The following is a 23531-nucleotide window of genomic DNA, read 5'->3' on the forward strand; positions in this document are numbered from 1 at the left end:
ATCAAAATTGTTCAACACTCTAGCATCACTAGTGTGGGCTGCCAATAAAAATCAGGAAGTATGCTGTTGGAAGCCAAGCTAACCTGATACGGATATCAATACATAGCGGTAACTGTCAGTTAAAAGGTTATAAACTTAAGAGGAAGAAATGAGGACAATCCAAAGCTATGTGAATCTACACTCCTTTGTCACAAGCTAAGCATTAGATCGATGTTCCAACTGGCCAAGGACTTAACAGAGAGAGTCTGGAAATGAGAGCCACAGATCTCAGTAAATCCCCATATTTCTACATGACAAGAAGGAGGCCTGCACACACACAAGACACTGGAGAACTCAAGGTCTCACCACTCCTGGCCAGACGTAAGTTTATGTTTATGTAGAAGAGAACTGAGTGCTCAAGTCCTCCCTCCATCACTGGTTCAAGGAAAGCTACTGCATATGGAAAGATGAAGTCTGGACTAACAGAGAGCAAAGAGAGGGGTTAAACTGCCTGAGGTCTGCTGAGGTCAGCCCATACACATATCCACCAGAGTAGTTTTTACAAGTCTAAAGTGTTTAAACATAGCCTTTGACCTATCGCTGGCTGACCACCAAGTTAGGCTGACAGAGTAATGAGCCCTGGGAAGCCAGGAACATTTATTTTTATTTTTATTTTTTTTCAAGACAGGGTTTGTCTGTGTAGCCCTGGCTGTCCTGGAGCTCACTTTGTAGACCAGGCTGGCCTCTAACTCAGAAATCTGCCTGCCTCTGCCTCCCAAGTGCTGGGATTAAAGGCGTGCACCACCACTGCCCGACACCAGGAACCTTTATAACACACACACACACACACACACACACACACACACACACAGGCACAGGCACATGTTCATGAGAGGGTGGGGTGGATGAATCAAATAAAAACAGTGTAAACATTAACAACCAAATCCAGGGTCAAATTCAAAGCATAAAACCGGGGTGGTGGGGTGGTGGTAAACGAGACAAACATGCTGTACATGAGGGGCCTAGTATTGTATTTAAGGGAGTGATTCAGACAGAGAGAGAGAGAGAGAGAGAGAGAGAGAGAGAGAGAGAGAGAGAGAGAGAGAGAGAGAGAGAGAGAGAGACAGCAGGCAGAAGCCTAGACCTTTTTAAAGGAATCCTACTGAAATCTTAACAACAGCTAAACAGAGAGAAACTTTTTAAATAGTGTCAAAACAAAATTGACCTTGGAAACAAGGTATGTACACCATAAATGTAATTTTTATTATTAGTTAAAATAAAGTTAGATAAATGTAAAACGCACTTGGAATATAACAACTCGACCATTTAAAATTCAATAAAGTAGCAGGGCACTGGTGGCACACGCCTTTAATGGCGTTTATCCCAGCACTCGGGAGGCAGAGGCAGGCTGATTTCTGAGTTTGAGGCCAGCCTGATCTACAGAGTGAGTTCCAGGATAGCCAGGGCTACACAGAGAAACCCTCTCTCAAANAAAAAACAAAAAAACAAACAAAAAACCCAAAACCCACCCCCCAAAAAAATTCAATAAAGTTTTTTATATATGCCATGCTAAGACTAGCCAGACGACACTGTATTGACTGTACCACAGATAAAGAGTATGTCATAATAAAGGAGTCAGTCAGTCAACAGCTCTAAACATGTTCACATCGAATAACAGAGCTTCAAAATAAATGAAGCAAAACTTGATAGACTGCAAAGAGGAATATACAAGTCACAATTACTACAGGAGGCACTCTGAAGACTCCTTCAATAATCATAAATAAATAAATAGATAGATAAATAAATAAAAGAAGGTAGACTCTCAGCAGGAATGGTGAACTTGACCACTCCGAGCCAGCTTGATCTGGTTATTTATAAAACATTCTGCCCAACAACCACCACAGGTAATAAATTTACCAAAATGGACTCTTTTCTGGCCATAACATGATCCTTCAGAAAGCTAAATAATTCAGTTATTTTATTACCATGGAGTTAAATTAGGACTTACTAATATCTCTGAAAAAAGTACAAATAATTAGAAATTAAATTCTATTTCCTTTATATTAACTTACTGTCACTAGGTAGTTTACACTCTTATTAATTCCTCAATAGCTTTACCATTGACAAGTGTAGTAGAAGTCACATGACTTCCCTTTGGTCTTGGTAACTTATATCCATTTTATGTTTCTTCCTGACTTACCTGCCTGAAAACTTGTCAACTTTAATTTTGTTTTCACAAAAAAAAAAAACACCTTTTAATTTTAGTGATGGATTTTACAGATTTTTGTTTTCTTGTTAATTCATTTTTGCTTTATATTTAACTTTTCGTCCCTTGGTTTATTTAGTTGGAAACTAAGGATAGTGAACCTTTTCTTTTTTCCTAACAGGCATTGAGTGTACACAAGTACAGGCAGTCAAAGTTAAAATAAGTAAAGGAAATCAGACTAAAATGTTTCTTCACAGCAAAGGACACACTCAAGAGAAGGAAAAGTCAGCCTGTAATTAGGAAGAAAATATCTGCAAGGCATTCACCTGAAAATGGCACCCCATAATAATTCAACTAAAAAACAGGCAATCTTCTTTCCTTCCCTCCACTCAAAACACCTCCCCAGCATCCTACAAATAAATAAATAAATAAATAAATAAATAAATAAATAAATAAATAAATAAATAAGGCTAACAGCAAAAGAGGAGCTTGGTATCATTACTCATCAGAAAAATGCAAATTAGACCATGAGATCTTGTTTACATACTCAGGGAAAATACATATGTGTGTTTTCTTCCCTAATTTGTATGCTCCAAAATGAAGTCACCTAGGAGGATCAAATATTGTTTATATTTTCAGCAAAAAAATATGTCGGAGTTTTGTAGCAACGAGGGCGGGTATACCCCGTACATCCCTGAACAAGAACTGAAACCACTGATATTGGCAGCTGGAGACCATGGGTGTCCACCGAGGGAGAAAGGAAGTCCAACTCCTTTAGGAGTGAGCCTTTGCCCTGTGCACACTTTGTTGGCTCTGTAGCACCTCTGTGAGCCCACTGCTTCAACAGTTCTGTTCTTAAAGGTCAGATCATCTTAATTTTTCAAGCTTTTAGCAGGTAATTAAGTTGATGACGGACATTCATGCACTTTCGTATCTGTCTCATACTTTATGAGTCAGATTCTATTCATGCCACAATAAAAAACTTTAGAAAGAGAAAACCAAGCAATCAGAACTGGGATGGATAAAAAGATATACAGTAATTATATATGAGGCACTTTACATAATATGTGTTGAGACAGTGTTTTTGTTTCTTTTTTAAAGATTTATTTATTTACTATATGTAAGTGCACTGTAGCTGTCTTCAGACGCCCCAGAAGAGGGTGCCAGATCTCATTACAGATGGTTGTGAGCCACCATGTGGTTGCTGGGATTTGAACTCAGGACCTTCAGAAGAGCAGTCAGTGCTCTTAACCACTGAGCCATCTCCTCAGCCCCAACAGTGTTTTTCTAAGGTAGCCCTGGCTATCCTGAAACTCACAATGAAGACCAGGCTGGCCTTAAACTTAAAGGTCTGCCTGCCTCTGCCTGAGATTAATAAAGGTGTGTGGCATCACACATGGCTATAAGTAGCAACATTAAATATTATTGCTGTAGTAGGGAATAAAGAGATATACTGATGCAACCAGTACTTAATGAAATCACGCAAGGGCACATAATCTTGATTTAGCGCAAAGACTCCAAGGGTCACGTTCAAAGTCTAATTACTGTGAGAAATGAGCTCATTTCCTAGCCTGTGTCTTAGGGTTTCTATTGCTATGAAAAGACTATGATGGGGTAACTCTTATGAAGGAAAACATTTAGCTGGGCGTGGTGGCGCACNAGGCCAGCCTGGTCTACAGAGTGAGTTCCAGGACAGCCAGGGCTACACAGAGAAACCCTGTCTTGGGGGGGGGGGGGGGGGAAAACATTTACTTGGAGCTGGCTTAGTTTCAGGATTTAGTTTACGATCATCATGGTGGGAAGCATGGCAGTGCACAGGCAGAAATGGTGCTGGAGAAGGAGCAGAGAGTTCTACATCCAAATCAGTACATGATGAAAAGAGAATGCCACACTGGGTGTGGCTTGAACATCTGAAATGACCTAAAAAGGACACATTTCTTCCAAGGCCATGCCTACTCCAACAAGGACACACCTCTTAATAGTACCATTCCTTAAAGGGGTCATTTTATTCAAATTACACTATGTCTCGTCTAAAAATAGAAATAAAACACCTAGTTCATACGGCAATTATAGAGGACACTTATCAACACATACTTTCAGTGCAGTCCAGCCCAGTGCAGGTATGCAATAAATGCCAGTCGGAACACAACTCTTTCTGTGGAGTTCTGCTCAGGAATCAGACTGTCTCTTCTGACTACTCTATGAAGGGCTGGAGTCCAGTCAATGCCACTAAGTTTTAAACAACCTAAGTTAATCGACTAGAAATCTTCTGGAGTAACTAATGTTATCATTGTCTTCCATGGGCGTTTTTTTCCTTTTTAAAATATTTGATGTATATGAGTACACTGTAGCTGCACAGATGGTTGTGAGCATTCATGAGGTCGTTGGGAATTGAATTTTTAGAACCTCTGCTCACTCAGGTCGGCCCCGCTCGCTCTGGCCCAAAGATTTATTTATTATTAAACATAAGTACACTGTAGCTGTCTTCAGATGCACCAGAAGAGGGCGTCAGATCTCATTACGGGTAGTTGTCAGCCACCATGTGGTTGCTGGGATTTGAATTCCGGGCCTTTGGAAGAGCAGTCAGTGCTCTTACCTGCTGAGCCATCTTGCCAGCCCCAAACATTAACATTAAAAACTGTAAAGTCGGAAAACGAGACAGTGGTTTGACCCTTTATACTCTGCTTTTATGAGTTCCTTCTTATACATCTTTATAAACTGAAAAATAAACACTGTTGTTACAAAACAGTACTGAGCTGTGCCTTTGTCTCCGTTCCCCCACCCCTTTTTTCCTTTATCCCTTTCTTTTTCTCTGATACCTTCCCCACTCTTTTTCCTTCTTTCTTTTTTTGAGAGTGTTTCTCTGTGTAGCTCTGGCTGTAACCTACTCTGTAGACCAAACTGGCCTCATAGAGATCTGCCTGCTCCTGCCTCCCAGTGCTGGAATTAAAGGTGTGCACCACCACACCTGGCTGGTTTCTATACACCTTGCAACCTCAAAACACTGTCCCCCATCATCCCCGAAACTATTTTACGATGTCAACACTGACCACCCTAAAACAGGATGAGCTATATGGTCTTCTAAGGAGTTTAAGAAAGAATTAAATCCTGATAGAAACAATTGACGGCAGTTTGCTGAATTTTTTTCTTTTTATTTTACATGGAACTGATTGGTGTAATCCTGTGGAACCATCTTTTTTATTCAGAGAAAATTCTTTTTCAAAGTAAACAAAAATCCTTTGAATTATATATTAATTTGTCTAATTTTTGAAAACAAAAGTCAACAGTCAGCTTTATCCCATTTAAACATAAATTTTACATTTAGAAATTCAAACAAAAAAATGGATAGTTCAGAGATATAAATGAAACCTTTCAATAAACTGCTTTTCAGTCCATTGTATTTTCAAAGGTGATTATTTAGCCCAGAGGAAAAGTTGTAAGCCACAAACTATGTTTTTTAATAGATAAAAGAATGTTTAGGTTATTAGCAAAGTAATATTGTAAAACATATCTTTATCCAGGTGAATTTCAGTATAAACTCATGTATCAAGTTGCTTTCCATTATTTATTCTACTTTAAAAATATATACAATTATGATATTCAAATATGAATTGAGTCATGACCAAACAAAAATATTTGGGAAATTCAAACTCCTGCAACAACTTATGTAAGAATTACAGAAAAAAGACAAGCTATGAATTCTGTCATAGGAGGAAGAAAAACATCACATAGCATTTTATGTGTGGGTATCTACTTTCTTATATAATCATACCAGTTGAACAGAGAGCTGTCAAAATTTAGCCAGCTACTGAGAGATGAAGCTGAATCCATACTATTCCTGACACTGGTGATTTCAAGTGTGACTCAACAGTCTCATTAAAAATGATTTATAGTAATAGTTTACTATCAGGATGTTTTGAGAGGCACAGATTAAATGCAGGCATCATGTATGCTAAACCTGGCAAAATCTATACCTGACTCCATTTAATTACAGTGTTTAAGTATCCAGAGTCTACTAGCAAGCAGACATAGAATTTTACATATGCCCGTGCTTAGCAGTCACATTAACATTGGTGCTTAAAACATTCACGACTAAGTAGATGGAACATTTAAAGAGCCGTAGGACTTCAATACAACTCAAACAGCAAGTCTGCAAAATCTTAAACTTCTCTTAATCTGTTTGTCAACGTCTAAGGAGTAGTGATCGGGTCTTCAAGAATCCTAAAAGATTGAAAACATGTTTACTCCTACACTGTGACATCTGAAATTAGTAAGCAAGACAACTTGAATTCATTTTGCTCTTGCATGCAGAAGTGTGTGCGCCTGCGCCTGCCCCTGGGCGCATTTTAAGATGGCTTAGTTAACTTCTAGTCAGTAATAAGTGACTAGAATTGCTAGTCAGTCATTATCCTATGGTGTCATATGCTAAAGTCTCTGCAACAGGAGACTCATTTAGGTCTCCTTACCTGTGGTGAAGAGCGGCATGGCTGAAAAGCAACTGCTGGAATTTTTAATTTTTAAAAAAGCAGAAAAGCCTTCTTACCTATACAATTTCCCATCATTATGTATTCTATTCTGAATACCTGGATCAAAATCTCATTTCAATCAGCTTAATCCATACAAGGTACAAGACACAAACAATACAAACCAATTCTAAACACAAAAAGACCTAAGGAACATTCACAGCATTCTAAATGTTTAATTGTAGAGCTGCTAACTAGACTGCAGAAACAAGACAAAATGAAGAGAGATAAAAATGAACTTTTCAGTGCATTACACTGTGAGGATAAGACATATGGCACTTATGTGACACGAGCTCAAACTGCTGACCTACGCTGGCAATGGCTTGACCAAGAACTAGTTCACCAGAATGCTCACAAGACTCGGGTCCTCTCTTCTTTATAAAAGCCTGGGAATGCAGTGACAGAGAACTCACTAAAAATGTTCCTATTTCATTTACCATACCATAGTGTCTCATATTATTCTTTATCCTAACAGTTACAACAGTCTGATTGTTAAGTCTATTATGCTATTTTCTATGTGGTGGTAACATTTCTAAACAGATAACACAGCTAGCTACAAATCATAGAATGGAGGAAACCCCCCCAAAAAATCCTACATTTTCAAACTAGCAAGAAATAAATTATATCATGATATAGCAATGAAAATTGTATCACTATTAACTAAAAGTTCTATGGTAGATTTTTTTCCCCTGTAAAATTAAGCAGTGCAGAATAGGGCTTGGCTACAATTAATCACATTTGGTTTTCTTAAAAACACAACTTTATTCACTATAAACAATTAAAAGGCAGTTTTCTTCCTCTGTAATACACAAAGACAATAAACTTAAGATTTTTTTTTTTTAAAGTATCAACTACCTATTAAGAAAAGTATTTTTAAATGGTTAAAAGGAATCTGAATACCAAAGTTTAGTGTATGAAGAGTACATATAAACCAAGAAAAAGTAGATCATTGGTGTTAGATATTTCATATGAATAGCTGCATTAAGGTCCAAAATTTTCCACCTTTACAAATAAAAAGGTGTCCTCTCCCCGTGGGGATATGCACTGTACATCTTTCCAAACAAGTGTGAGTAGGGCTTTAGAATGCTGCCAATGTTAAGTTCTTCTTCAGTACCTAAAACTGAGGCCAGTAATATTACGGTGGCAATGGCGCATCTCCAAGTGTAGTTATGATCCAACGCGAGTTGTGGTGGTTCTTTTATCTGAGAAAAAACTCTTCAGAAGAAACACCTGCCCTATGCTAACCACCAGAAGGATGAGGGCTTCTCCCACCGACCAATAGGCCACTCTTGTATTCAGATCCTCTGCTCGGCTTCGGCCTTGAGCTTCCCGGAGCCGGAAATGTGTCTGATAGTCAATGACGGACTTGAGAGCTTCATGAATGGAAACACAGGCTGATTCCATCTAAAAAGAAGTATGTCCAGTTAGTTTAACACTGTTCAGTCTGTAGCTGGCACATTCTTCTGATTTTATCTCAATTTCTCATTGCTTTACTGCTGCTGGGGAGAACCAGCATTCCCTTCACCCATACCAGTCGTCCTGGCAACGAAGCTCTTCTACTCAGTTCCCTGGGACAACTACTGACATAGGTCTATGTTTTCCCAAACCAGGATGCCAGTTATGGGACAACAAAGGTGGTAGATAGGACACAAAACTAACAAAAGTGAACATTCTTATTAGTTAGTGTAACTACTAAAATTCATAATTCTTGTAACTAAAAGAATACAATAGGGCTGGTGAGATGGCTTAGTGGTTAAGATCACTGACTGCTCTTCCGAAGGTTCTGAGTTCAAATCCCAGCAACCACATGGTGGCTCACAACCATCCGTAATGAGATCCAATGCCCTCTTCTGGAGTGTCTGAAGACAGCTACAGTGTACTTACATATACATAAATACATATAAATAAATAAATCTTAAAAAAAAAAAAGAATAGAGGGTAAGTTCACCAATAATGGGAGTATGGGTCAAAGCCAACATACCAGCTAATCAAAGCTTTCTGAAACTTAAAAAAAAAGGGGGGGGGGCGGAAATATTATCAAAATTTTTAGTTAACTTTTGAATCTGAAAGCAGTAAGAGGATGTTCTTTTTATCTGTAGGAACTCATGAGTGTCTAGCATGCATACATGTGCACCATGTACCCTCCTGGTGCCACGAGTCCAGAAGAGGTTACTGGATCCCCTGAAACTGAAGTTAAAGAGAGTTGTGAGCCAGTACCTGGGTGCTGGGAACCAAACTGGGCCTTCTGAAGAGCAACCAGTGCTAAGCCATCTCTCCAGCACCAGAGCAACCTTAACTGCAGCCAACCCCTATTCTGTTAAAACTTATTTTTTTTTAAAGATTTATTTATTATATGTAATTACATTGTAGCTGTCTTCAGACACTCCAGAAGAGGGCATCAGATCTTGTTACGGATGGTTATAAGCCACCATGTGGTTGCTGGGATTTGAACTCCAGACCTTTGGAAGAGCAGTTGGGTGCTCTTACCCACTGAGCCATCTCACCAGCCCCCGCCAACCCCTATTCTGCACTGCTTAATTTTATGGGGGAAAATAATCTACCATATAACTTTTAGTTAATAATGATACAATTTTCATTGATTTTAATAACTTTCTTTCTTTCTTCCTTTTTTTTTTTGGTTTTTCGAGACAGGGTTTCTCTGTGTAGCCTCTGTGTTCCCTGGCTACAGGAACTCACTCTGTAGACCAGGCTTCAATAACTTTCTAAAGTTATCTCTTCACTAAGTCTCTGTTGTGCCAGTAACTACACCAATACCCCTGTTCCCAGTGCATTCAAGTTTCAGTATCATTGCCTTGAGGCTCCACATTATTGACATTTTACTTTTTTACATAGCAGAGTTTGATATTCTGCTGTTGAAAACCAATCCATGGTGATAAAATACATGATTCATTACAATTTTATTTCACAAATCATGTAGGAAAAACTTAGAAGACAAATCTACTTTGTCTTACTTTTAATTAAGGTATACAGACATTAGGAAATAACCTGTTTATTGAAACTTTACAGCCAGGTATGCATACTCATAATTGGAGTGCTGGGGAAGTTTTGGTAAGGATCCAGGCCCAAGTAGGTCAGTCTGGACTACACGGTGAGGTACAGGCTAGCCTTGACGACACAAGACCTTCTGATAGGCAAGACAAGCAGTCAGTGCGTAAGAACCACTCAGGTTATGTCAAGGAGCATGAGTTAACTACTGCTGTACTAGAGGAAATTACTGAAATTAAGTTAAATTTATTCCTCATTCCTATCATTTTTTTGAGATGTAGGTTTATTTTTAAACCCTTAAAGGGAAATGTCCATATACATTCTATCAGTGAGTGCCATATCCAAACTTATTAATGTATGGCTGATTGTACTGGTGGTTTTGTGTCAACTTGACACAAGCTGGAGTTATCACAGAGAAAGGAGCCTCCCTTGAGGAAATGCCTCCATGAGATCCAGCTGTAAGGCATTTTCTCAATTAGTGATCAAGGGGGGTGGTCCCCTTGTGGGTGGTGCCATCCCTGGGCTGGTAGTCTTAGGCTCTATAAGAAAGCAAGCTCAGCAAGCCAGGGGAAGCAAGCCAGTAAGTAACACTCCTCCATGACCTCTACATCAGCTCCTGCTTCCTGACCTGCTTCGAGTTCCAGTCCTGACTTCCTTTGGTGATGAACAGCAGTATGGAAATGTAAGCTGAATAAACCCTCTCCTCCCCAACTTGCTTCTTGGTCATGATGTTTGTTCAAGAATAGAAACCCTGACTAAGACACTGATCTTGCTTCATCTTTATTTCTATTTTCTAATGATTTAGAACAAATTTTATTTTTTTAAAGTTTTTTTTTTAAGTTTCCTTATGTGTATGAGTTTTTTCTGCATGTATGTATACCCACTACAGTGCTTTTTGACCCAAGGCCAGGAGAGGGCATCAGATCCTGGAGAACTAGAGTTACAGATGGCTGTGAGCCATCAGCCATCGTCTGGGTGCTGGGAACCAAACTTGGGTCCTCCCAGAACAGTAAGTGCTCTTTATTGCTAAGTCATCTCTCCATCCTGATGTAAAGTCATTCTATGATACTGCAAGAACATTCCTTCACAGCTAAAAGAATCATGTACAACTGCTTAGCCTTTCTACTTTTCTTTACAGCTGTTCATCTTAGTGGCTGCTTTGGTATGTATCCTCACTGTCCCAAAGGCCATATGCTAAAGCACTGGCCACCAGCCTATGGCACTGATAGGAGACAGAATCTTTAGGTGACCATTATTGTATCTCCTCTTAGACTAAGAAAACAATAACAAGTCTCAAATATTTTACATTGCTATGAATTATTGCATACTGACAGAAATATAAGATTATGTTTGCTACAATATACTGTATATGTTGACTCAACTCTTGATTAAGATATTGTACATATGCAAATCATTTAAAAATTTGATGTAAAGTCTGAATCCTTGAAAACTACTAGTGTAAACTGTTAAGGATAATTAAGAAATGGAAGCCAGTAGTTAGTCACCTATAAATAATCTTACTTGTAGTCTTGTTAGGTACTAGTTTAGTTAATCACAGCAGAAATAAGCTTTATTTAGCCCCTTGCATATTTTCAAAGCAGAAAGTGAACAGCTAGAAACAAGCTGTACTTTAAGTAGATCCATGGTCCTCAAACACTTACAGAATATGGCATTTAAGGTGTTTTAATAATAAAGGCTTTTCTGACAGAAACCACTTCAAAGAAGACAATAGGCACTGAAGAACCTCTACCTGGAGCTTACTTCATTTGTGGCAACTCAGATGGCCACTGAGTAAAAAACTGCCCTTACCTTGACTGCTGACAACATGCTGTCCAAACTGTGGACCAGCAGGACACTGGAAAGTCACCTGTCCAACTTTGCAGAGACAAGGGAGGACAGTCTTTCAAACTTCCTGCATCACAGATAGGTCTGTCAGAGATTCTAGACCTGTTGGCTGAGGGTTAGCTATCCCACCAACAGAGAGGTAGCCAGCAGTCTGTCATTTCTATTGTTTTGGAAGCTGCTTGCTCTGTACTTCCTGTTTACTCCTTTTCAGGTCTCCGATGGGGTTGAAGAGTAGTTAACTACTGTCTTAACAGTTTTCCTTACTAGAGACTAATGACATAAAAGCTTAAGTTGTTTAGGATCTAAGGAAATGTTTTACGATCTGAAAAGATGATTTTAGGTTGATAAATGCAGTTGTAAGAAGAAAGGGATTTAGGTGCAGAACTTTGGACTCACCAAGATAGGTTAGATAGTGGAGTACTTTCTCCACAGTTGTCAAATACAAAAGGACTGGACATTGTAAATATAATGGTTACCTGATGGTTCTCATAATTGTTCTTATTGTATATAGTTGATTCATGTTAGAGAAAAAGCCATTTTTTTGCACTAAAAGGGGGGGATGTAGTGAGAATTTTGGTTTCTTTAAAAATCCAGTTCTATTATGTGACTAAGTTTTTGTTTTCATCCACAGTGTGGGATTTGGGCTGCTTCAGTTTGTCCATGGTCACTGATTGCCTGGTGCTCTAGGAGGAGTGTGATTTTTGCCACCTGCAGATGTTTTACATCTGGAATTCTGGAGCCTCTTAGGAGGGTATAAACATGAGAGCCCTAAGAGGGCCTAGAGTGTCTACTACTTTTGAAATCGCTGTTTGCTGGACTGCTATTTACATTGGACTTGCTCCAAGGAACCTGACACCCCTAATCATCAGGAAGTAGTCTAAAGAGGTCTATGTGCCCTCTCCCCTCCAACCTTCTTTTTTTCCTACCTTGTGTCAGAGGGTTAAGAGGAATTAGGGTGGAATAAGGGTTAGAAGGGTGGTAGATATAAGAACCCAATAAAATAGCTAAAAAGGTACAGTTACAGACCACGCCTGCAGAAGAGGTGATGTCGTGGGGGCATGGCTTTGAAGGGTATACCAGGATCCTGGCCCTTCTTTTCTCTTTGCTGGTGTGAAGATGAGCAACTGGCTTTAAGGAGCAGTCTTGGCCATGGCTGATTCGCTTCTCCACAGGCTAACTGACCAGAGCCTGAACACCCGAAACCACTAACCAAAATAAACCTGCTAAGCTGATCCTGCTAAGCTGATCATCTTTAGGTCTCTGTCACAGCAATGAAAAACTAGCTGTGACTTCCAAACTATGACAATGTTTCTTCCTTTCTTTATACATAGAGGACTTCATAACCTATCTTAACACCAGGTTTCATCACAGGAGTCTCAAGTTCTCTGCCAAATGCCACCTGCTGAATTTAGATTTAGCATCAAAATTCAACATCACCTAGGAGTGACTATCCAGCTTTAGATTATGTCCATCTAGGAGTGACTATGCAGCATTAGGTTATGTGCCTCTAGCCTCCTTTAACCAATGCTCTTCTGCTCTTTTTTATTTACCTGGGTAAGGGCACTGACTCGGTTCTCACTGGGAAACAAAGGTGGGTCTTCTCCAACTTGGAAATCGAAATACACTGTTTTGTGTGTGAAAGTAGAAAACTCATTGCTGAAGCAGAACTTGTACGTCCCATTTCTGGAGGCTGTGAAGGTGAAACTATCATACTGTTTCTTCATCTCCTTGTATAACACTTTACCATCAGGATCTTCCAATCGACAATCTACATCGTAGTGACCACCAGTAATCACCTGTAAGACATTTACAGAGAGATCACTATAGCTAACACACATAAAAATTTAACCCAATTTCCTGCTAAAACAACAATAAAGCTATATGCAGAAGTCTTCTCATCATAATTTCACAGATCCCAATTTTCACCACTGGATGAAATACACATAAAGATTTCAGTTCAACTAAAGCTTTACAAAAAGTGAAGAGGTTTTCTCCTAACAGGATAGAGGAAACTTAACTATACTGACCGTTCAGATCACTGTGCTGGTTGATAGAGCTCTTAGCTTTAACCTAGAACTTAGGTTAAAAAGAAGATGAGGAGAGACAATAGTTTTGGCAATCTCTAACTCCAAGAGTGGGCAGTACAGGCTTTAAGTATCTTCATTAATATAGTATTGACATTGTACATCAATAAAACAAAGACACCAAAGTTCAGTCTTCAAAGAAATTTCTATGATTTCATGACCTTTTGTCAACTGAGATGATGACTAATGGAATTGTTACAAGATCATTTCAATAATTACATGAGATATAATTTTGCACTTAGAGAGCTGTATTATGCACACATATGAGTATATACCTGTACTAACTACAAATATGAATGAATGAATGCTTACTTTGGATTAAGACTAGGGCCTTGCACATGTGATGTAAACATTATGCTTCTGTTTTTATTTATTTTTGTTTTTTGGACAAGATCTTGTTAAACTGACCAGAAGGACTACAAACTTGTTTTGGTTGTGAGCCTTTAGCTGGCCAGCCCAGTTTTTTTGTTTCTTTGGAGACAGGGTTTCTCTATGTCACCTCGGCCATTCTGTCACTTGACCTGTAGACCAGGCTAGCCTTGAAATCATGACATCTGCCTGCCTCTGCCTCCCGAGTGCTAGAACTAAAGATGTGTATCACCATTGCTGGGCCAGCTATAATCCATCACCTCAGCTCCTAAGGAGATGGACAGCACGTGTGCCAGCACACACAGCCAGATAAAAAGGGTTGAGGCTACAATTTAAAAAGCATTTTATAAACTGGGCACTGATCCCACTCTCTAAAAGTAAATACCCTTTCTTCCAAGAGCAAAATGACTTCATTCAAATTATTTCTATTCACACATGACCATAGTACTTTGAATAAAACAAACTGAAAAAGACCACAATCAATTACCAGCCACATTGGTTCCACCAAACTTTAAAACAAGCAATCTTAAGCGTGGTGGTTCACGCCTTTAATCCCAGCACTTGGGAGGCAGAGGCAGGTGGATTTCTGAGTTCAAGGCCAGCCTGGTCTACAAAAGTGAGTTCCAGGACAGCCAGGGCTACACAGAGAAACCCTGTCCTGAAAAACCAAAAACCAAGCAATCTTATTTTGGTCAATAATACCTCTTCTAAATTTGTCTGGTCACCTAGGACTGGGTACCATCAAACTCAGCTTTCATCACCAGCCCACAAGATCACAGCCCTTTCTTGATCTCCTAGGTCTTTCATTACAAATCCATTATACACTACTGTCTCAAATGCCTACAGGTTCTCAACCCCAATCTCTCCTAAACTGGAGACTCCCAACCTGGTGGCAGGGCTGTGTTGTCCTGAACACATTAGCACACTTAGCAGTAAATTTCCCCGAAATCTCCGTGTATTAGATGGCAACCTGCAATTTCTCCTGGGGGGTGGGGGGTGGAGGGAAGTGAGGGGTCCTATCTTTTTTCATCCTTCAGCTAAGAAAAAAACCCACTTAAAATCTTTTGAAAACTCACTATAACCCATCGAAAGTCCAGATAGCACTCCCTCATATTACCTCTAAGCCTCAATGACGTCCTGCTCACTACTGTCACCACTCTATCACCACGTACTGTATCAATAAGTTTCAGACTTCAGAAGCTCTCTACCTTACAGCTGTTTTTCAATGGGTTTCAACAGAATTTGCTTGCTAAAGAATCACAGGATCTAAAATTGCAATGTTTATAACAGAATAGCATTGCCCAAGGCTCTCTCACAGCCAGAGATCTGAGGCGCTCAGGTATGGACAGGTCTTTGCTCTCCCCTTCTGAGGTCTGGGCCAGATGTACTTCCTCTCAGATCTGCCACTACTGCAACCAGGGAATCCAGAGCTGAGGGGTGTTTGGGGTTGTCTTCTGGTCACATAGGCATAAGTAACTAAACTAAGCAAAATCTTGCCTTTACAGGAAACAAACAAAAAGACCAACTAGTCCAAAACCACCTCCTAAAACTGGCACCTTCCACAGTCACAAAGCAAAACTATTCTTACTATTTCAGTTGTCACCTGCTTAAACTTTAGCATGAGAGCTCAAGCTAACGTCAGGCCTGTTGGAACGCTCACAAACTTACCTGTCTAGTGCGCACTTTCCTCCTCTGCCATACTGCAGAACAAACTTTAATTATCCTTCCATGTGCAGTTCAAAGATCAGCTATACCACTAAATTTTCCCTGCTGATCCTCCTGCCCCTTGCCAGCATTCTGCCTGTGTGAATTTTTCACACTGCACTTACAGACCATGTCTACTCTAGGCCCTAAGGAGGCAGTACAATATGGAGCTCATCTTGAGACTATTAGTCTATGACTTCTAAACTTGGATCTAAGTCCGTCTTGGATTCTGCTTCACTAATCAAAAGGAATAAAACCACTTCTCTATTTCATCAGTTTTCTTGATAATTAACTAACATATCTGAAACATTTGGCATACTGTATATAAGATTTTTTTAAAACTTTTTTTGTTTGTTTGTTTTTTTTCGAAACAGGGTTTCTCTGTATAGCCCTGGCTGTCCTGGAACTCACTCTGTAGACCAGGCTGGCTTCGAACTCAGAAATCCGCCTGCCTCTGCCTCCCAAGTGCTGGGATTAAAGGCGTGCACTACCACGCCCGGCTTTTTTTAAACTTCTTATAGCACCAAGTATTGTAGATACAGACATAAAAACTCAACAAATGTATATTAAGTTTGATTAGTTTATAATTCCTTTGTAAGTATATATATTGGGAATTGATACACATCTATATCCTTAATTCCCCCTTTTTTTTTTCAAGACAGGGTTTCTCTGTATAGCCCTGGCTGTCCTGGAACTCACTCTGTAGACCAGGCTAGCCTTGAACTCATAAGTCCACCTGCCTCTGCCTCCCAAGTGCTGAGCTTAAAGGCATGCGCCACCACTGCCTGGCTTAATTCCTTTTTTTTTTTTTTTTTTTAAATCTTTAGACTTCTCTCCCTCATCATACAAATTATTACCAAGCCTTTTTGCTTTTACCTTCGCTTTTCTCCTTTCCCCACTAATACTAACCTAGTCTAAGCTATTGTCACTTCTAATAAAAATGATTTTTATTATTTTCAATTATGTTTATGGGTTTGTCTGGGAGACATATGTTCAGGTGAGTGCAGGCCTTTGAAGAGGCCAGAGGTGTTAGATCTCCCTGTAGCTCCAGTTACAGGTAACCCAGCACTCAAGAGTTGTTGGAATGTTAAATGAGCCTATTAACAAAAACATAACAAATCAAAACAAAACTGGACAAAAACCCAGTAGACTGCTTCAGGCTCCTGATGAATACATTGTATTTTTACATTTTCCCAAAACTACAAAGGGGCCACTGGTTTATCACAATATATATATTTTTTTACAACACTCTTGACAGGCCGTCTTTTTAAAAAATCCTAACAGAGTGCTTCCAATCACCTTCTGCACTAAGAGTCCCGGTGTTACATACAAAACCAAAAATCCTAAACCCAACCCAACCCTACCCCCGCCCTCCAAAGACCCGAAAAGATCCAGTGTCCTGTCAAATCCGATTAAACTGGAGTTGTGGGTAACAGGAGTAGGGAGCGGACACTGGGCATCTGTGCCCAGGAACAGCTTTTTAAAAAAGAATTTGTTAATTTATTTAATACTGCTTCAATTCTATGACTGGCACCGGAGACTGCAACAGCCACAGGACGCATTTCTGGAATTCACAAACAGTTCTTCCTCTGAGCTCGGAAAAGAAAAGCCAAAACGTCCCGCACAGGCTACCGAGGTGACTCTTGGCCGGGGACCCGCAGTACCTGGAACTCCAGGGTGCACTTGGTGCCCTGAGTGATGTCCTCGTAGAAGCACTGCTTGGCATTATCGGGCAGCTCGAAGGTGATCTCGGAGCCGCCGCTCGGAGCCGGCAGGAGCAGCAGTAGAGCAAGCAGCCTGCAACCCCAACGGCCCGCGGCGGCCGCCCAGCGCGGCGCCGACCCCGGCCGCAGCATCCCCGGCAGCGCGGCGGCCTCAACGGAGCTGCGGGGGCCTCGACGCGCGCGGCAGGGCCCAGCCCCTCCCGGCTCGCGAGCCTCGGGCGAAGGGGTGCGGCGAGGCGAGGAGCGAGCGCGGGCTTCCCGAGAGACACGCACGGAGCCACCGGCGCCGCTCCGGGGAGACCCGAGGCGCAGCGGGCAGGGAGACCCGGCAAAGCGGCGGAGGAAGAGGCCTCGCTGACCGGAAGTACAGCCAGCACCTAAGCGGAAGGGGCGGGACCAGGCCGGGCTCCAGCGACCCGGATGTGATATCCGGGGGCGGGGGACTAGGCGGGGAGGGCGAGGCGTTGCAGTGAGGACGTGGAAGCGCGTGAGGCCTCGGCGGGGCGTGGGCGGAGCTCCTGGGACGAGGGGCGGGGCCAGTGCCGGGAAGTCGACGGGAAGGGGCGTGGCCGGCCGTTGCCTAGGAAGGGCGCGTCGTCTCGCNGCTCGCTCGGCTGCGACGGGGTAGGGGCGCCGCTGCATTTTTGGTCGCTGTGAGTACCAAGTTTGGGGGGGATTCGCCGAGGGACTCTCGAGAGCTCATTGTAGGGGTGCGAGGAGGCTACTCCCCGGTGGTAGAGAGCTCTCTAGTTGGCAGGAGGTTGTCTCACGAACTACGATCGTATTTGGAGGAGGCAGCGTAGGCAGAAAGCACATGTCCTCAGCGGTGAGTAGAAGACTGTAGACTGTCTGATCCCTGATCTTTACCTTCCGGCCCGCCGACCTGGGCCTGGATGCTAAAACCCTCTGCTTTACTCTAAGCAGTGCTAAATAGTAAATGGTACTGCCTAAGATAAATGCGGATTATTACCCGAGTTCAGTAGCTGGAAAAGGCAGCTAGGAGAGCGGCTGGCACGTGGTAAGCACACGGCAAGCTTCGGTTACATCAAAACAACCATCCGTTGAGCATCTCTTAGCAAGCTCCCTCCACCCTTCAAACCATCAGTGATACTGCGATACTGCGTCTGTTTGACTGATTAGGTTCCTACAGCAGCAGAGGAACTAATTTGCCTCTGATCAACATGGCGTTGCTTACAGGGCGCGCTCCTTATACGCTTCCCACGTGCGTAACAGGAGTCGGGTGTTCCGGGGTTTTGTTTTGTTGTTGTTGGGTTTTTTGTTTTTCAAATGAAAGAGGCAGGGTGGGCTCCAGGCCGCTGAGGATTTATAAAGGGATTCTATGAAGAGGAAACAACAGGCAGATAGGAGCGAGGCAAGGCCAGGAGGAAGGGTTGGGTGGGGTGAGTAAGACCAAAGCCGGAAGTCCACTCAACAACCTGGGGCAATTAAAGCTTCAGCTGGGACAAATGGTGAGGAGGCTTAAGGTCACATTCTTTTCATTTCTTCCAGACTCAGGAGACCACACCTTCCTGAGAACCAGGCCCGAGACCAAAGTATTACTTTGTAGGTGAGTGAAAATAAAACTGAATTTGACAGTGAAAATGCAGGTTCTGTGTTGTGCCTGTGATCTTGGGCAGGTAATGAATGGAGCTGGTAATGGAGCTCACCCGTAGAGATTGTTCAAGGCCTGGGGTTGAATCCCCAGCGCTGCGTGGGTGTGGGGGGTTTGGGAACCGCCCTTTCTTTTTAGGATGACCGTACAAATAAACAGAAAAAGTAATAAGATTAAACTCTCAGTGTAATATGGAGGGTCTGGGAGGGAACGTAATAAAGTGGAAGGTAATATGTATATTATGTAATACAGGTGGCCTGGAAGTTTTCACTTGGACAGTTTTATACCATACTCTGTGTACACTGTGGAGTGTTTACTTTGACTGTGATTCTCGGTGTCTTCTGAAAGACCCTAGAGGCTTCTGAAAGTCTTCTAGAGGGTATGTAGTTGTTCCAGAGGGTATGTAGTTGTTCAAGGCTGAAGTTTTCATGATGGGTTTCACCAAAGCAGCATAGCAAACTGAAGGAAGTCTTCTATGAATCTAGATTTATAAAACTATAAAGTGATGTCTTTACTGTCATCCAGTTTTATTTGGAAAATGTAGTTACACTTTATTCTTAAAATGTACTGCCTATTTATAGTAGGGGGGAATTGTATCCCTTCAGACACAATTCTAAGATCTCATTCCCATCCCTGTTATAGCACTTTATTTTTAGAGTTGCAGTTAAATTAGATTAATCTCCAGTCGAGTTTACCTGGAATTTAGAGGGAGTGCTGAATACAATGAGCAGATAAAGATTTAGGATAGAATAGAGACACATGGGGAATTTAAAGGATACACACACACAGATTGGAGTTATGTGTGGACAAGCCAAGGAAAACCAAAGCGTGCCCATAATCTTAAGGAGCTAGGACAGGTTCTGCAGAGCCTCCAGACAGAGTGAACCAGTACCTTTATTTCAGCTGTCAGAGAATACATTTCTATTATTTTTAACCCACTGAGTTTGTGGTTATTTGTTACAGGATGTAAAATACATGGGGCTGGAGAGATGGCTCAGCAGTTAAGAGCACTGACTGCTCTTCCAAAGGTCCTGAGTTCAATTCCCAGCAACCACATGGTGGCACACAACCATCTGTAATGGGATCAGATGCCCTCTTCTGGTGTGTCTGAAGACAGCAACAGTGTACTCACATATATAAAATATTTTAAAAAACACATGAACACATTACATGAGTTTAATGGAAGATTTGTCAGACATCTTATTCTTAAGCGAATGTCAGATCCAGTATTCACTCGTGCAGAAATGTGGAGGACAGCAGTAGGTATCAGATGCCTTCCATTGCTCTCCACTTTGGTTTTTTGGGATATGTTTTCCGGGATCTCACAGATTAAACTAGGTAGGCTGGCTGGCAAGCCCTAGGTGTCTTCCTGCCTCTGACTCCCTAGTTGTGGGATTTTAGGGGCAAGGCACTTACCCTGGCTTTTTGTGGGTTTTGGGGGCTGAACTCGGTTCTCATGCTTGTATGGCATGCCCTTCAACTGAGCCATCAACCCAGCCCCTTTTCATAATCTCTGGTCCAAGAACTAAACAGACACCCCACCAAAGGACAGGCACCTGGAGTCTGCATTCCTAAATCTCTTGATTATTACAGGTTATAATTTTCCTACAATAAATTTGAAGTTCAAAATTTGATGTGTGAGTGTGACAACCTACTTGATACTGAATATAAGAACAAAGCCACAAGGAACCCTGTCATTGCTTAGTTGCACAGATCACATCTCTCTCAAGAAAAAAAGAGGGCCAGAAGCCACTAGTTTTCAGAAGCTGCCAACAATGGTTGAGATGAAAACTATGGAAGAAATCTCTAGAAGCTGGGCATTCAGCCGCTTAACTAGATAGTTAAGTCATCAGAAAGTGTGGAAGTCAGACCACATTACTCGTCTCTGTAGAAGTTCCTCGGGATCCCAGAGTTAAGATTTGGGGTTATGAGCATGATACTATAAATCCACACTTGGCAGGTTTTGTATAACAAAATGGAAATTGAAGGTGGTAAGAAACATGCCTTTGTATTTCAGCCTCATTGCCCCAACAGCGTTGTGACCACTAGGTGGTGCTGTTCACTCACCAGATTTCTACCCAGTCGGCATTGTTCTGCTTCTGAGATTTACAGACTTAACACAGCTGAAACACTGGAGCAAAACTTGCTAAAGATAGCAGAATAACAAAGAGGAGAAGGAAGAGCGATTAGGTAATGGGTAGCAAATACTAACAGCTGCTTTTGGACTCGTGTTGGAGCATTTAGCCTTTTTCCTAAAGCAGTTGAGAACCATCAAAGAAATTGAACCATGAAAGGACTCAATTATAGTTATGTTGTTAAAAAGGACGTTCTGGCTTCAATAAGATTAGATAGAGCTATACAACTATGGAAGTAAGATTAATCTGAAAAAAAAAATAAAGGTCATCAGCAAAAATAGTGTCAATAGTGGCTGATGGCAATGTGTCTGCTGGTGCACGGTGACTGGTGACGGGCGGGACAGGCAGGAGGTGGTGAGTCAGTGCCGAGCTGCTAAGCCAGCCAGCTGTGGCGGAGTATCGCTAGGGATGCTTTGGCGGAGGACTGTGGAGTGGTAGCTGGGGCAGAAAGATGCGCAGCATCCTTTTAGGGGAGAGCAGAAAGCAGTTTCTTGGAGAAGTAAGGTGCCACTCTATAATCACCTGTTTTCCAGACACCATGCTAAGTGTTATTACTGTGGTTATTAAGGAGATGCCAAAGGATGATGGAGAAACTGAATGATGACTGCATAAGTTACACTAATCTTCCTTTTGTCTGATGTACGCGGGAATGCTATTTTAGCCGTTGTGAGTACTAGGCTTTTATAGCATGCGTTCTCAGACAGTGTATTTACTAGGCTATCTGTGTCATGTGATTGATTATCTTTTATTTAAAGTGCCCTGTCTTGGAAAGCAAACTATATATTGACAGCTGCAGATAGTTATAAATACATGCTTTAGGTAGGAAGCAGATGAAAAGTGTCTTAGTTCTTGAGCTTAGCTGGTGGTTTGCATGAAATGTCTTATCCATCCAATAACACGGGTGTGGAAAGAGTGAATAATAGGCAGTGTCTTAGCCTCATGCAGGGCTTGTTAGGGACAGCTAAGGTCAGTGAACGAGATAATGCATTACCATTCAGAAGAGCCCAGGCTCCAGTGGCCTACGAAAGGCTGCTGTAACCCACGTACAGGAAATAGACATGTGCCTGGACACCGCTATGCAATGATTTCATTTCAGTAGACCCGCTTTAATTGTTTGTAGAAAACGGAAATTTTATTTTTTTTCAAAGGCTTTATTGTTCATTCCATAGTAGGGTCATTAGCCTCATATATATTTTTTTTTTAATTTTTTTTTTGAAGATTTATTTGTTTCATGTAAGTACAGTGTACTTATATAGTATGTAAGTACTTACATTGTATGTGAGTACACTGTCCTTGTCTTAAGACATATCAGAAGAGGGTGTTGGATTCCATTATAGATGGTTGTGAGCCACCGTGTGGTTGTTGGGAATTGAACTCAGGACATCTGGAAGAGCAGTCGGTGCTCTTGACCATTGAACCATCTCTCCAGCCTGACCTTATATATTTTTGTTGAATTTTCTTGCCATCAAGTCCCACAAGAGTGGTCAGAGTGGCTAAGCGGGTTGCCCACTGACTTTCCTCAACCCACTGCTTTCACTATAAGCTTGAAGTAAGCTTGCACTCAGTTTGAAGCAAGATGACACATAGTTTTCAAATTTTAACAGCTCAAAAAATAACTGAGACAACCCCAGGAAAGGGCACTCAGGGTTTTACAGACTTGGCACATCTATAAGAGGAAGGCAAGAGGCTCATGGAAACAGTACCTCACATTACTTGACACATACCAAATGAAGAATTGTAATATCAAGTATTCTCATGTTTTGCTTCTTCATACCCACCAGGTTTCATTTTTAGCAGAAGTGACCAAAAAAACCAGTTTGCCCAACTCACACTGGATCTTACTGACTTTACTTAGGCTAACTGTATAGGTTGAAAGAAATGCATTAATACACGTGTGTCTCCTTGACCAAGAGTTGAGTTGGGCTTTTTTTCTTATTTCCTGGCCCTCCATATTGCTGAGCAGTATAATGCCTGTGTTTTCTCAGGATTTGTTTGCTTGGCTCTCCTTGGGTCCAGGAAGAATATGGCTAGGACTGTCGGTTTCACAAATTGAATAGGACTCTGGTCTTTGTCCCTTAGGTTCCTCCACAGTAGTTGAGGAAACTAACTGTACAAGCAATTGCTCCGGATGCTAAGGGTCAAAGTTAAAACACAGTTCTCTATTTAGCTCTCAGAGAATCCTTCCCACTGCCAAAGAAACAAACATTTCTACCCCCCCACACCCTCCCACACACACACAGTTTGACAGAGAAGAAAATGGAGGAAAGAACAACCTAAGTTGTTTTCCCACTGTCATCCTTTCCAGTGTGATTCTGAGAGTGGCTAAGCTGTCTTTTTTTTTTTT

General features: G+C 41.4%; 1 protein-coding gene and 1 long non-coding RNA gene across 2 annotated transcripts in view; one reads left to right on the plus strand and one right to left on the minus strand.

The window, feature by feature from the left end:
• Nucleotides 1–5316: 5316 nt before the first annotated feature.
• Tmed7 (transmembrane p24 trafficking protein 7) lies at nt 5317–17810 on the minus strand. Its single transcript, XM_021214406.2, has 3 exons — nt 17381–17810; nt 13110–13355; nt 5317–8112 (listed from the first exon to the last, which is right to left on the minus strand). The coding sequence occupies exons 1-3, from the start codon at nt 17570–17572 to the stop codon at nt 7876–7878; spliced, it is 675 nt and encodes a 224-aa protein (XP_021070065.1). The 5' UTR covers nt 17573–17810; the 3' UTR covers nt 5317–7875.
• A 199-nt stretch (nt 17811–18009) lies between these two features.
• Nucleotides 18010–23531, plus strand: part of LOC115065515 — a 9592-nt gene continuing 4070 nt past the window's right edge. The window contains exons 1-2 of the long non-coding RNA XR_003845296.1: nt 18010–18093; nt 18950–19007. This is a non-coding gene — a long non-coding RNA (uncharacterized LOC115065515). The remainder of the gene's footprint in view (nt 18094–18949; nt 19008–23531) is intronic.

The sequence above is a fragment of the Mus pahari genome, chromosome 15 (genome assembly GCF_900095145.1).
Source record: "Mus pahari chromosome 15, PAHARI_EIJ_v1.1, whole genome shotgun sequence".
In the NCBI taxonomy this organism is placed as follows: Eukaryota; Metazoa; Chordata; class Mammalia; order Rodentia; family Muridae; genus Mus; species Mus pahari.

Coding starts and splice junctions, on each gene's coding strand:
- Tmed7 (XM_021214406.2), bottom strand. CDS start 17,572: ATGCTGCGGCCGGGGTCGGCGCCGCGCTGGGCGGCCGCCGCGGGCCGT. Junction 13,356..17,380: donor AGTGCACCCTGGAGTTCCAG/GTACTGCGGGTC, acceptor AATGTCTTACAG/GTGATTACTGGTGGTCACTA. Junction 8,113..13,109: donor GAGTCAGTGCCCTTACCCAG/GTAAATAAAAAA, acceptor ACTTCTTTTTAG/ATGGAATCAGCCTGTGTTTC.